Source organism: Schistocerca gregaria, chromosome 1 (genome assembly GCF_023897955.1).
Source record: "Schistocerca gregaria isolate iqSchGreg1 chromosome 1, iqSchGreg1.2, whole genome shotgun sequence".
NCBI classification, from domain to species: domain Eukaryota; kingdom Metazoa; phylum Arthropoda; class Insecta; order Orthoptera; family Acrididae; genus Schistocerca; species Schistocerca gregaria.
Window position 1 is genome coordinate 545,972,522 of NC_064920.1, and position 16,174 is coordinate 545,988,695.

The 16,174-nt window shown below is 36.4% G+C and overlaps 1 protein-coding gene across 1 annotated transcript; it reads right to left on the minus strand.

Moving 5' to 3' along the window:
- Nucleotides 1-1,350: 1,350 nt before the first annotated feature.
- Nucleotides 1,351-15,882, minus strand: LOC126355918 (interferon-related developmental regulator 2). The gene is made up of 10 exons (XM_050006447.1): nucleotides 15,151-15,882; nucleotides 14,812-14,928; nucleotides 13,476-13,638; nucleotides 13,155-13,356; nucleotides 11,229-11,479; nucleotides 10,334-10,577; nucleotides 5,751-5,846; nucleotides 5,543-5,665; nucleotides 5,213-5,335; nucleotides 1,351-3,482 (listed from the first exon to the last, which is right to left on the minus strand). Exons 1-9 carry the CDS (start codon nucleotides 15,179-15,181, stop codon nucleotides 5,249-5,251), a joined length of 1,314 nt encoding a protein of 437 aa, XP_049862404.1. The 5' UTR covers nucleotides 15,182-15,882; the 3' UTR covers nucleotides 1,351-3,482; nucleotides 5,213-5,248.
- Between the last annotated feature and the right edge of the window lie 292 nt (nucleotides 15,883-16,174).

Here is a 16,174-nt window from a genome sequence, read left to right on the forward strand (position 1 = left end):
ACCTGGCTCAACCCTTAGATGGGAAGTTCTGAAATATTTAGTGAGGGTTGGAACGTGTATCGGAAAGACAGGTTAGTCACCATAGGAGGTAGTGTCTTCATTGCAGTTGACAAAAATATTGTGTCTACAGAGGTCGAAGTAGAGTGTGATTGTGAAGTTATCTGGACACGTTTAACAGGGCTAGGGGAAATAAAGTTAATTGTTGGGGGTTATTACCGGCCACCAGGTTCCACCGTGACAGTTCTAGAATCATTCAAAGGGAGTCTATATTCTGTATCGCAGAAGTACCTGGATCATGCTATATTAGTGTTAGGTGATTTCAACCTACCTAGTATAGACTGGGATGTCTATGAATTCATTACAGGTGGTACAGACAAGCCGTCGTGTGAATTACTTTTGAACACATTATCCGAAAACTGTCTTGAGCAGCTAAATAGACAGCCTACACGTAATGGAAATATTTTAGATCTGGTAGCCATGAACAACCTGACCTCATCGACAGTGTCAGTGTTGAGACAGGGATTAGTGATCATGATGTTGTCATTATGACTATGATTATGAAAGTTAAAAAGTCTGTCAAGAAAGCTAGGAGAGTATTCTTATTACAAAGAGCAGATAAGTAGTTGTTAGCATCCCACTTAGTAAATGAATCGACTCCATTTACTTCCAGTACGATGGACGTGGAAGAATTATGGGCAAAGTTAAATATCTTTCAGCACAAGCATGCATCACAATATGGCAACTCTTTGCCTAAATGTACACAATTATCTCTTAGATCTATCTGAAGTGATGTAGCAATTCATATCTCGATTGTCTGCACTTGTCAGCAACGATGCATTGCAAATCACTTTACTGTGCTAACAAAGTGTGTATGCCAGAGGGGGAAAAAAGAAAAGGAGGAAGATTGCCACCGAGATCACTGGAGACAGAGTACAAGCTCTGATTGTGTAGAGGAAAGGGAAGAAAATCTGCCCCCGTTCAAGGGAACCATCACGGCATCTGCCTGCAGCGATTTCGAAAAATCACGGAAAACCAAAATCTGGATGGTCACACACAGGTTTGAACCATCTCCCTCAGTATATGTGGAAGAGGGCGCATTTAACATACATTCTGCCCTACCATAAATTAAAAATATCACAAGTTACATAATAACCATAGCCAGTGACAGAATAAAAATAACATAAATGAGAAATGTAAATACTTTAGGATTAAATAACTGTTTGTTATATGCAGCTCTGGACAATTATTTTCCAGTCTAAGGTGCACTGCAAGTGTAGCATGTAACCAAGTAGAATTTCAACCTGATTATTCTCCCACAAGACCTTATCCATAAATTTTCAAAGACACCAGAATCCTGAAACAATTTATTCATTTACTGATTGTACAACATTTAATGTAAATGTACAATATAATAGCATTTAATGTAAATATACAACCACGCTTAACAGATTCCATTTGTCTGCTTGGAACAAATGTGGAACATTCAGTACAATGTTTCAGGAACTAAAATTTGACTGTACACAATATATTCCGTGAAATTAAGCCAACAATAAATTACGTGTTACCATTAACAAATGGTATTATATAAAACAGAACAATAACAAGTAAAATGAACACAACCCAACTCTAGCGAATCTGTACACAATGTTGCCCATGTTTCGTTTTCTATTATATACATTTTACAACAGAGGCACTACCTTTTTAGATATTGAGACAGAGCAGAATCTCAATTTATCTGTGGGTTGTTTCCTTAGGAGATTTCTGTCAAGGAGTTGTAACAAAGTTAATAATTTGAAAATACCATCAAAAGAGCTAATAAAATTATTATGTTTACAAAGGGCAAGCAAAGCCTACGCAATTCCAAAACAAAATAGTTGAAGAACATTCAGCCAAACTTTTGTTAAATACAATGACTTAGGTTCAAAACTGTTGTCTCTTTTGAGAAGTTATTCCAAGTATCTACCACCTGTACAAAAATGGTTTTTATATAAATGGACTAGTACAATTACTTTGCATTGATAACAGAACAACACAGTACAACTAACAAACATGAGAAGCAGGCTCCTTGCCTTTCTTTGTAAAACAAATATGACTCATTTTTATTGTGATAATAAATACAAGCATATGAAGCCATTCTGCCAACATGACTTCAGCTTCCATAAGATGTGATACCATTATGTTCATTGCTTGAAACTGGTAAAACAAATATGCTTGATTTGCTTCAATGAAATATCTTTCAATTTATTTTCTGTAAAGTTTTGTGGTTAAGTTATTACATTTATAAAAATCACAACAGACCATTTGAAATATCAAATATACTCTTTACATTACAAATGTTAGTAAAATTAACCTGGCTGAAAGTTTTTGTCTGGAACAGTAACCTCCGACGGCAGAAAACAAGTGTTATGAAAATACAGTATATAATGCCTTTCTTAAATTTGTTTAATCCTAAAATTCCATTAGAAATCCAATCAGTTTCAATGTATATGTTTCTTTACTGTCAAACATTTCCACTTTTTACTAAAAAAACAAAAAACGAGTTTGAAGTGATATGCTCCTCATATGATATCTATTGTTTCTCTTTTGTAAATCATTCAATAGGGGAAGGGGGAAAGTCAGTGATGAAGTAAATGCATTTTATACACTGATCATTGACACACTTGCATAAAACGAAGCTGCTAAGCACATAATATTTATCACTTCAACAGTGAATACTGTAAATACCTCAACTAAACCAGTCTACAAAATAAATTACTTGTGTTCAACATTCACAATCTTCCCACAGTACAGTATTTATTTCAATTTGGAATGCATTAATATCCCAATTTTCATAGTCTGTCACATATACTATGACAGAAGTTAATGGAAAGAATGAATTTTTTTCTGAGATATATCCACAGAGTTTCAGGGACCTGTCTTGCCTCCTCTAACAGCAAAATGAAGAATAATGAATGTTTTGTCAATAAGATAATACAAGAAAGATAAAATTCTCTCACCACAAAAATGTTCAGAGTATTAGATATTCCAGGTTGCTTAACATGTAAGCAATTCATACTGTACAGCCTAGTCTTGAAAATGTAATTCAGTAGAAATCATCAACCAGCTCACAAGACAATTACAACCACAGAACAGCCACAATCCACAACAATAAAAAAGTTTACAATTTATCTACATTGACAATGTTCCTAATGCTTACTATACATATATGATTCTGGATACATTTCAAAACAACTTCAAACGTTCTTAAATTGTAAAAATCACTTCTAAAATGAAGACTCGTGCCCAAAGAAAAAGAATTACAGCAGTCATTGTCTAGCACCATTAATATTTCTGTCATCAAAGTATAATACCAAAACTATTAAAATGCAACATCTGTGTTATCATAAGAAACGAGTTCAGCAATAAATTATTTCCTGTAGTTTACCACTTTATAATGTAAGGTAATTCTGCTGTGTTTACGGAAGAACATGGTTGTACATCCCCTGGAACAAAAGAGATTTTATTTTAAATCTGCTACACACTAAAAGGAAGTGTTACACATTCATTTCTGAAGTAAACCATTCAAGAAACCCACCATTTTCTTTCAACAATAAAAATAAGTTATTTACTGGACACTGAAAGCTTCCTACATCTTGTAAATATTAAAGTACCTCCCAAATTTCATATCTTTGCAGCAATGGCTGTCGGTCGAAATTCAGAAGATTCTGCTTCATGTTGAGAAATGATCAATAATCTGGGCAATCAACTCAGCTTCAGTGGTACTCTATTTTATGATTGAAAAAATTCAACAGAGGATGGTCCACAGGTAATTACAAATCGTCACAAGTGGACACACACTGCACAGTCAATGTTCAGTGGTTATGCCAAAAGCTTTTAGCAGGAATTTAAAAAAGTTTACTTACAATATAATTGTTACAAGTTTTCAGAATACTCTCCATGAGCACTTATACATTTTTCCATACTTTGAAACCACTTCAAAAATATCTCACTCCATGCTTCTTTAGGAAGTCACTTACAGCAATTTTACACTGTGATAGCCTCTTCATCACAAGAAAAATGATGGCAACAATTTTTCTCACTCATCTTTGAGAACAGGAAGAAATCTTAAGTGTCCAGGTCACGTGAACGGAGCTGGTGCAATAGCACGCTCACTTCTTTCCTCCTCCAAGAAGTACATTGTTTTGGCAGTTTTGTGTGCTGGGTCATTTTCATACGCAGAAGAAGATTCCTACTTGAACTTTGGGTAGTGTGACCTCCATGTAGCAGTAACTTTCAGCAAACATTGTCATGCACACCGCTCTTACATCACAAACATTCCACTGCTAAAATTATCAGAACAAGCACATTCTTTGGCAAAAACACAAATATAGAGCACAAATACAACAAATGTCTGTTCCACTGCTCCACTCACAACGAAATCTGTAATTTCAAGTGGGATCTACAACCTCACCCTTAATCCACAAGAGGTAAGACACCCTGAAGGCTCAGAAGAAGAATAGGCTTTCAGTACCCAGGCTTTTACAGCAAGTGTAAATTCGAGTAAAATCCTTCTGGGCATTAGGCTGCAAAATTTTCAAACTGATAGTTTGAACTGTTGAGAAGAGACCATTGCAAAGGTTCTCAAAATGACGGTTTTATTTCAAAACACTATAGTAACGTCCAAAAGGATTTTACTAAATACTTTTCAGTTTTATGTGCTAGTAATATCACATGTCTTAAGACCTAACTGACAGCTGTAGAGCATTGGTTAAACAGTAACACACCAGTCACTGGTCTTCAACACTGTGGTAACCCTTTACATTAGCCCTTGTAAGAGAGACGACGTGTGTTTGGAAAAACCTCTTAGTGAGTGATTGTTTTTCCTTCTAATTTGTCAGTTTTTAAAAATATCTTTAATGTGAAAAGTCTTTCACTGAAATGCTTAGAAAGATAACTGATCAGATAATGTTACATTCTTAACTCGATCAAACGAAATGAATTTCATACTGGATGAACAACGAAAATAATTTTCTATTTTTTAAAATATAATGTAACTGGATAGATAAAATAACCTATTCACCAAGTGGCGGCAGGAAAACACACATACATGAATGTTAAGTTTGAAAATTTCCTTAACCCTTATATGTAAGTGTTCTCCTGCCACTTGGTTAGTAGATTTTTCACCTATCCAGTTACATTACACTGAATAAACGAATTTTTTACATCAACTTACCTATGAAAATTTATTTTGGTAAGCATATTACAGCCATCAACATGCCATTACAGAGGAACGTTTATCTCTGTTTTTACTTCTCGAAATAGTCCTAGCTTTAAACGCTGCTGCATTCATCAAATGCTGTAAAATAACATTGCATAAGTATTCAAACCTACTAAAAATTTTGTACTTATAATGAAAATAGAAATTAGTACTGACTTCGTGTTACTTTTATCACTGGGAAATCATTACATTTGGAAATAGTTGCTACAAAAGTTACAAATTATCTGCAAGTGTATGAACACGAGCATTCTATTAAATTTCATATAAAATACAGAAGCATATTACCCTTTCTAACTTTGTCTGCTTGTGAAGTGCTGCATTAAGAGGTGATATCCTCTCTCCGAGTTCAAATATCTCCCTAACAAGATCATTTTCTGTCAAATGAAGATTCATGCCAGACCCTAAAACCTGTACAGAACGGAAGTATTAGCACATCACATAGCATTTCAAAACGTCAAACATTAGAGATATTAATGATTAGCTTAATGTTTACCTGGCAGAAAGCATCATATTGCTTTTTCCTGCACCAGGAGTCTAATGCTAACACCTCTTGACCAAATCTCACTTGTATATCTGGCGGATCACCATCCTGCAAATATTAAGAAGACTATGAATAAATTGAAGCAAACGTTGATTGGCTTCACAATGAAAGAGCATTACAAAGCAGCCTAAGAGTCTAAGAGTGTGCGCATCCCAGAGTGCGTGTGTGTGTGTGTGTGTGTGTGTGTGTGTGTGTGTGTGTGTGTGTGTGTGCGCGTGTGTAGAAATAAACTAGTCCACTCTGAGACAAATCACAATTTTTCTTCTGATTGAATAAGGTTATGTACTTTTTTGTTCCTCATACATATTATAAAGTTTCATTCCAAAACACAGATCAATGTTAATTCATTAAAAAAATACAAAACGCCTTTCATATTAGTCATTATTTATACAGAGGGGTCCAAAAAATGTATTACTGTTAAAAAGTCTAACTTGCAAACTAATTGACAGAGTTCTCTCATTTTTGGTGAAAGTGTAGCTTAAAATCCAACTTAAAATATCACTGTAGGTGTTTGAAATGGTCACCATTAACATCCACACACAAACGATACCGCCAAACTGCAGCACGAACTACTGATTGCTACATCTTCAGTTGGATATTTTAACATGAATGTACGATGGATTCTCGAAGTTCATCCAATGTGCGTGGCTTCTGTCGACAAATGACGTCCGTCAGTGTCACCCACAGGTAAAAGTCTAGAGGAGCTAGGTTTGGGGAACATGGTGGATACTCCACAGCACCTCTACGGCCTATCCATCTTCCTGGTAGATTTTCGTCAAGATACTCCCCAACACGATTTTGGTAGTGGGCTGGGGAACCATCTTGTTGAAAGTAAACTCTTCCATCTCCATACAAGTCTCGAATAGGAGGTAAAATGGATATCTGAAGCTTCTGAAGGTCCACCTCACCGGTAACTGTGCTGTCAAAGAAGAATGGCTCAATCAAGCCCCGGTAAGACAATCCACAACACACATTTACTCCTGGCAAATTCACAGCTTTGTCTACATGGACATTCGGATTTTCGGCAGCGCAGTAGATGCGATTGTGCCAATTTACTGTACCACTGAGTTCGAACTGTGCCTCATCAGACCGCACAATAATCTCTACGAACTCTTCATCATTGCACACCAAGTTAGTAAACCACTCATAGTACTCCATTCTACGATCTGGGTCCTTGTTCATTGTATATAGCAATCGTGGGATGTAGCATTTCCACTTTGCTGTCTTCAAAATTCGCCGAACATTTGAGCGACTCACTCCAGTTTCACAGGCACACTGTCTCGGAGACTTCTGTGGTGAGCAAGTGAATTGTTGTAACAAATAACAGGAGTTAGCTGGACTTGTTACTGTTACAGGTCGTCCAAATCGTTTATGTACATCTTCAACACAGCCTTCGGCTTCAAATTTGTCTTGAATGTGACGAATCATTAAACGTGTCGGTGGCTCTGTTTGATTCTCTTTTCCCCATTGTCGTTGAACCTCAATGTTTTCGTACTTAAAATACCACTTCAAAACTGACTTCCTCTCATCGAATGCAAGCCTTGCGCCAGCCATGTTTGAAAAAATACTGACTATCTGGTGACAGTCATCTGACAAAACAAAGCAATGCAATACAATGCTTGTGTGACGATTGCCGGAACTACAAACTATTACACTACCGAAGATGAGAGAACTCCGCCAATTAGTTTGCCAGTTATGGACTTTTAAACATTGGATACATTTTTTTGGACCCCTCTATATAATTCAGTATTCATTTTTTACTTCTGAAATACATTATAAGAACTCTCTGTTTTTAAATTAATCTACTCAATATTCCAGACATTTAGTGACACATGCCATCTCATCAGATTACCTGCCTGGTAGTACACAAAAACTTTTCTTGTTTCTTGACTTTTGTAACCAGCCATCAGTGCTTTGGATCCACAATTTTTTTGTTTTTTGTTTTTTCACACACACACACACACACACACACACACACACACACACACGCCTGCCAGTTCCCTCAACAATGTGGTTCATTTTTCCAGATAAAAATAATTCCTGCTCCCACTGGAATGCTATAGATACAAACTATGAAATGTTTAGTAACTCTGTATGCGAGCAAGATTTTTCTACAACTTCTACAACAGGTTTATACCACCTTTTATGCCTGTCATTGAGTCTTAATAAGAGTATATGCACTTTAAAATAAGGAATCTTCAGTGATCACTGTGATAATATGATTGTTATTACAATTCTGTTTGCTATGTCATCACTTAAAACTTCCAGGCTATTAGGGGCAATGTATAAACCTTTCTCCTAACATTTCCTCTCCAACTGTGGGAGACATCTTCAGAGGTAAAATGGCGAACTGCAACCAGAACTCCTGGGAGCCACCAATTTACAGGCAACCTAGGGGGCACCACACACTATCGCATGACTTCTACTATGAGAATATTGTTGGTAATGCCAACATTCTTGATTGAGAGTAATCAAATGTCATTCTAATGTTACAATGTTGATATCCAAAGCTACTCCTCAAAATGGAAGTGTACCCACCTATGTTCTATGGTTTACCCAAAGCGCACAAACCACAGAATCCTTTGAGGCCTATTGTGTGTGCTATATCATCTTCCACCCGTGATTTAACTAGACACATTGACTCATTGCTGCAACCTTATGTTGGTGGAACTGATAGTCACATTAAAAATTCATATCATTTCACCAACAAATTTAAAGAAATGCATGTGGGACAAAGTGATATCTTTGTTATTTTCAACACTGCGTTATTTACCATGCGTCTGTTGAACAAAGTTATTTCATGTATAGCTGACATTTTTCCTGCAGACACTGTGTCACCACGACCTATTTCCAATACGGTGTTTTTTATGAACAGATTGGCATTGTGGCTATGGGCAGTCCTCTTAGTCTGGCTATTGCCAATTTGTTTATGGAGAGCTCTGAACAAAAGGCATTGCACATTGCCAGAAAACGACCAGCCAGATGGTATTCTTAAGTCAATGATACTTTCATAGTACAGACATATGGTGCAGAGGAATTTGATGCCTTACTGATACATCTCAATGGTATCAATTCAAAAATACAATTTACTATTGAGATGGAGAATAACAGCCAACCGAATACAGAAAAACCATGCATACTGACTGTTACCAGCATAAAGATTCTAATCAACACCCCAAACAAAAAAGAGGAATGATTAAAACCTTGGTAGATGGGGGCACACAACATTTGTGAACCAACTTATTGAAAAGATGAGCCTGAACATCTACATTTGGCATTCAAGAAGAATGGTCACTAACAATGAGCTAGATAAAGAGTACTTCACCCTAGGGAGAGAATCAGGACTGAAGAGGAATGACCGCTACCCGAAGGGAAAGTTTTCCTTCAATTGATCTGTACAATCACAGATCACACTGGGAAAATGTTGACCAAGTAGTGTGGAAACTATCTTCAGACTCACCAGAAAGAAACAAATGTTTAAGATCGAACAATGAAAACTCCAGGTAGGAACATCAGCAATGTAGGAAAAGGCAGATTGCTAGTTACTGTGAAGAAGACACATCAAGTTGCAGACAGGCACAACTAAACGACACTCACGTGTAGCTTTAAGCCACATGTCTTCATTAGTAAAACAAACACACACACGCACACATGTGTGCACGCTTGTGTGAATTGTGTGTGTTACTAATGAAGACTTTAAGACTGTCCGAAAGCTACACGCAAATGCCTTAATTGTGCCTGTCTGGAACTTGACGTTTCTTCTTCACAGTAAGTAGCAATCTGTCTTTTCCTACATTATTAATGTTTAATATCAGCAAAAGACATGACATCCTTTGGCTACACTAGGTGTATATAAAATTTCTTATAGTTGTAAACTGGTTTATACTGGTACTGTAAAAAGAAATGTTAACACCTGTCTAGTTGAACACGAAAGAGGAATTGTTGTCTGGGACACATGGGAAATCATCCATTGCAGAACGTCTTTATCGAGAGGGTGAACATGAAATAAAATTCAGTGAGACGAGTGTCATCTCAAAAACATCACATTATCATGTGCATGTGCACAGAGAGACTGAGATTTATCAGTAATGATACCAATTTTAACAGAAAAGATGAAGGTCTTAAATCACATAAAATTTGGATGTGAACATTGCAACATAAGAACGACTATCAATTACTTTCAATGGAGAATGTTGGCATTAACAGCAATAATGTCTTAGCCAATATCACATGATATACTGTGGTGCTCTCTACACAGTCCACAAGTTCGGCACACTCGCGAGTTCTGGTTGCAGTTCGCCATTAACCTCTGAAGATGTTTCCCACAGTCAGGGAGGAAACATTAGGAGAAAGTCTTGTACATCAACTACAACCTAGCAGCTTAGAAGTTTTGAGTGATGTCAGTACCTGCCATGAAAGCTTATATTGTATGATATGTCTGCTACGATTTTTTAACAACTTTGTGGTTTCATCAGCATTTTTTTGAAAGAGGGAAAAACAAAATTATTATAGAACATAATACAGATTATAAATACCTCCACATAATGCAGAATGTCTCTGAAACTTGAACGCTGGGTCTTCCGATCCTTTTTTGCTCTATATTTGTGGGAATCTGTTGCCAATTCTCGCAAACGTTCAATAAGCTGAGGTGTGGCAGCTTCTTGGAAGTCTATGGAATGAGTGCGTCCCATCTCAAACACAAGAGCCATTGCTTCACCTGCCGCCATACGCACATCTAAGTGTGCAGATTCTAAGAGTTCAGCTAGCTGCCAAAGTTGCCTGTATATGAAAGTTTATTATTTGAATATTACAATTAAATCTAACAACAAACAAGTACAAGTTACTATAATTTATTTGCTGCTCCTTTCATAGCTAAACAATCTTAATAAAAAAAGAGTCAATATTTTCTATACAAAACAGATCAATATTTCATTTTCTTGAGAATCAACTGTCTCCAGAAAGAGCAGTTGTCTCTGGTCAACTGATACTGACAAATATACTGAGGATGTGGCTGATCAAGCTGCAACTTTAATATAATTGTCTTGCTAGATGTTAAACTACTTTTCCAATTTTGAGCCATTCCTTAGAATGCATTTGTCCACTGGATGAGATTAAAAGCAGATAATGACTCATTCACTTTTACACTAGCCACTACAATGCTGCATCAAACACTACAAATCCCATGATTTCACCCTATGTCCACATCCTTACAATAATTAACAACAGAGATCAAGCAATCAAAAATTTTAGAACAGTTGCAAAATTTTTTACTACGTCCCACATGCAAGTTATTTGTATAATAATTTACAAATGTTTAGTGGACCTGTACACCATTATCCAACAGCTTAATAATAATTCTGATTAATTTTGCATTAATAACTTATTTAAGGTGGCAATGTTCTTAATTTAAATAAAGATATTAAAACTTACGGTGAAAATGTTGTATCAGTGTCTGATAACAACATATACACATCTCCTGGTGACATTAAAGTCAAAAGAAGGCTCCATGAAGAAATAGCTGCTGCATGTAAAGCAGCCACTTCAGCTGATACTACAGGTACTGTGCCATTACCCTTGAGATAGGAAGCACTGTATATTGTTTCCATAGAACGCATCAGTTGCACTATATCATTCATTTCTCCACCTGAGAGAAAACTGCACATGGCAAGAGCCCAGCAGCACTGCAAATAGAAACTCAAATTGTATACTTCAGTGAAAAGAAAAAGGAAAATGAGAAAAAAAAAAAAAACAGGCATGCAGTGTATGTTAGTACTATTTCATTACAGCAGAAGGGGAATACGGAATTGTCTGATTCCACCCGTCTGCTTTGACCCATGACATCACCAATATGGCGGAAAATTCTAAGCGTTTTCAATATGGCGCCTATGAAATCACTACATACACATGGCAACAAACACGAAAAAATGTATAAATAAGACAATAACACCTCCCTTCAAAAATACAATCAAACTAATGTGACAACCGCGGGCAATTGAGGGTTTTAGGGAGACGACTAGCTAAATATTACAGTAAAAAAACACCATGACCCCAAAACACAGAAGATGAACAAAAAAATAATTACAAAATCTACAGGAATCTGACACTTCCCTTGACCTTTATAGGTCAACGGCAGCTGACGATACCAAAACACCAACGCCTACAGCAAAAACTACAGAAATTGGAATCAGACATTTCCCTTGACCACAGCTGACTGAACCATAACACCTACACCTACACATAAAAAATGGAATCTGTCATTTCCCTTGACCTCTATTTAGCATGTTTATGACAGTATTACATGACTCAAATGCTGCATATATAATCTATGTTACAGTGGTACAATGGTGTTCTGGTTTTACTATTCTGTAAAATTAAACAATAGTAAATTCAATATAGCATTTTTTTCATTAATATCACTAAGGTATAGTCTATCTCATTAAACCTAATAAGTGTGTCATTCTCTTATTGTTACGAGAAAAAGTGAACAATATGGAACTTCTCCAGTATAGCCACACAATCCACGAAAATGGAGTACTAGCTCTGAAACACATTTGACGGCAATTAAAAAGTACTACATGTTGTCGATTCTTGGTATTACTGTCTTCGTCTGAGCTGCACAGGTCAAATGAAATATTCAATTCTAATTGGGAGTATTTTTTGTATGGTTTATTCTACAGGTATTTGTGTGCATTATTTTCAGTTTTGGTTGTTTTGGAATACTGACATTCTTCTTCTCATATATTTAGCTTGTTCCCACTCTGAATGCCTTACTTCCTATGGTGGTCCCATTAGTTTCATTTCACTGATTGAGTAAAATATTTCAGTTAATTTATATCTTTGTTCACAGGTGTATTTAATGATGTTATGGTCATCATCTTGCGGTATGATGCAAATGGGGGTGTCCAACTTTTTACATTACAGGTCGAAACAGACTGGCAGAATCTGACACTTCCATATTTCCTAATTGTGATGTGCAGTTGATTTATATTGCTCAAAACAGTGCCTAAGATCTGGGTAAGCCCTTCTATTGACATAAAAACAGTATATAGAATATACAAATTAGGGAAAGTATATCTTTCTTACTTCACAATCTGACAATGTCAAAAATCAAAACAACTTTCCCCCATCATTAAGTTTCCGCACAACAGCTGCTCAGTCATAAATGTATAACAAAGTAACTTGAAAAGGTAAACCACACTATATTTGGTCAACTTGACTGCTGAAAGTCTAACAGCACCCAAAAACTTTGTTATTGGTAGGAGACTTTGAAGTATACAACACATCAAAATCTTCAAAAACAAGTGAAAATGTAACAGAGACAGACACATCTGAAGAATAGACTAGATGCTAACTTACTTTTGCTCTAGCTAATGGAGAAGCAGAGTTGTCGTGAGCAACAACAGTTAACGTTGGTGATAACTCTCGACAAACCTCTTCCGAATGCTCCCCAGCACCCAATTGTACACAAAGAAGTGGTGCCAACTGTGCTGCAGCTGCCTGTTCCGCACTCCGGCCCTTCTTTAGGCTGCGTTCCACACCATCAGTCAACGTGAAGCGCCTACATTATTCGAAACAAAAGGGTGTAAGAAATCCGTAGCCACAGCAAGAGTGTAAGAAGAAAGTTAACAACCTGATACACCAGAAAAAAAGGCACAAGCACAGAGGGAAAAAACCCACCTGTCAATTACATATTCAGGTACACATTTTTTAATGAATGCTTTTGCAACCGATTCAAGGGAAGCTGTTCGTCCCTGAGCCGATTTTTGATTTAAACCATCAATGGCTTCTCCTAATTTTTCTTCAAATATTTCTTCTTGTGTCTGCTCATCAATTTCATCTCCTGCAATAAATCAATATCAAATTCATCAATTTCATGTTTGAAAACAGAAGAAATAGTACTGTTGCTAGATATAACTCTGTAAACACTGCTCAGACTGTGTGTTTTCTTGCAGTTCCAGCACTATCCTAATTTGGTTATTCCCAAACCTGTGAATTTTCTTTTTTGTCTATTGCGCACAGAAAATATTGTAGCAATTAGGCATCCTGTGTCAACAGAAACGAGATGTTCTATGTCTGTTACAGATTACTGCAACGATAACAGGCAATATTTACAACTGGGAAACAGAAGTAGTAAATAACATCTTTGAAGTTTCAACCCTTGAGGTTCACTGTGCTGCCTTCCAGAAGTTATGGTGGTGGGGGGTTATTTGTATATGGTTATCCCTTTGTCAGTATTGTAAGAAGTTTAGTAAACAGGTTATCTACAGTGAAATACCTCAGTTACAAGAAATAGTAAATTATATCTTTTAAAAGAAACATTTCACTTCAGCAACACTACAACAACATGCAAGAACCTATCTTAGGAGCTATACAAATGAATATATTGCACAGAAAAGAAGCTGACACACTGATGCAGTGTTTATCCTGGAGCTGACATGAGATAATGAGAGATTGTAAATTTGTGAGACATGTAGCAAGAATTGTCTCCACTCAATAACGGTCTATGGCAAGTCCCAAACTAGAGAGCCGGTTTCAGTACCTTTTTCATACATTCCTTTACCTTTGCATAGGCGTTATGTTCAGTACAACACAATATTTGTAATAAGCGTTTGTTATTTTTCAACCAAGAATTATAAACATTGTTGTTAACCTATTTATTAAAATGAGGGCTACCCCCTTAAGCAGAAAATACCTCCCTTCAGTCACTCTTACAGGAGTAGCTTATCAAATTTTACCATATACAGATTGTAGTTCAGCATCGTTACGGACTGTGAGAGAATATTTGTGTATGTGACTTAAGGATCTAGTTCATCAATTTTTTTTAAAATGAATGAACTAACTTTGTTTCAACCATCGAAGCCAAATCAGAATGTCTTAAATACGTAAGTTGTCACTGCTCTACAATGTCTTCAAACCACTTCTGCATTTGTTAGATTCTTGCTAGCGAAAACAGATGTCAATATATGCGAGATATTGGGTAACATAACCTAGAAGGGGTGTATACACAACTTACCTTCTTCGACTATGCTACGATTTTCTGAAGCGAGGCTGATGACACTTGCATTATCATTTAGTGAATCTTCATCTGATGTTACGCCAACAGCGTCTGGCCGTAGCTTCGGAGTGGACCCTGAAATTTCAAGTTAATAACATCACAGAAGTAGCATTACGCAACTTCTAAATTTAAACTTTAATATCACTAAATACATCCTTAATGGTTACCTGAAACTTCGTCATCAATAAACAATAACAGGTACGATCATATGTTACACACATGTATCTCATACGTCAGCAATTTGCGAGGTTATTTCGTTCGCGCTCAGAAAAGCTCGCAAGCTGCTGGGACACTTACCTGACTTTCCCTTTCGTTTTCCTTTGGGCATGTCTTCAACAATTATAATCCAGCCTAAAATTTACACTTAATCAAGAAGGTAAACAATTCAATATAGCTTTATGTTTACGTATACTTATCACTTGACATATAAATAAAATCTGACAAAAGCCCATGAACATGATGCAGCTCAGTGCATGCGAAGCAAGCCTTCACGGCCAATGTGATTCGCAATGAATGCTGGGAATGAATTCCCAGCTTGGATATGGAACACGTGGGGCACCAACTTTGCGTTTTAAAATGAAATATGCTATTCTATTAACTAGAATTTTAGATTAAATATGATGTCCATTTCAAGTTAATTCATAATTTAAGAAATTGGAAACAAATGTAGACTTCATCTTTTACATAATGCTGCACTTTATAATACAGTGGCATATTTTACTGAGGTTGGATATTGCCAGAACAACCGAGAGTCTAATCCGCGGCCTACGCAAGTGCAGACATAACGGCCAGGACTATACTAACCGCACCATGGTTTTGATAACTATATCGAGTAGGGATATAGTTGTGTATATGTTGGCGATGATTCTTAAAACAAGTAGTAAATGTGCCATATATTTTTATGATAAAAAGTTGTTTTGATAGTACTGGTAATAAACTGAATACGACTGTTTCTAACTTCCACGGCTAAAATTATGGATTACATCCATGAAATCGATTACATGACATTCTTGCTTGTGTCTCGTATGAGCAACATTCACTACGTTTACATGTAACACATCATCCGGAAGACGAAAATCGAATTTCGGAAACTGTTTTTCGATGTCGCGTTTACTTCGTAAGGTTTGAAGCGGATTTGCTAGCCTTGTTAAATATGGCGCCTTGAAAACAGTTGATACAGTTTATGATTTAGTAAGCACATTCGCTATTTCCCTTCAATTAGATGAAGCGTTAACTGCTTCTGTCTAATATTTCTAGTTATCCTTTACTGTACAAAAAGCCGCTCCCTCCTTATTCGTCATACATTTAAAAAAAAGTCGAA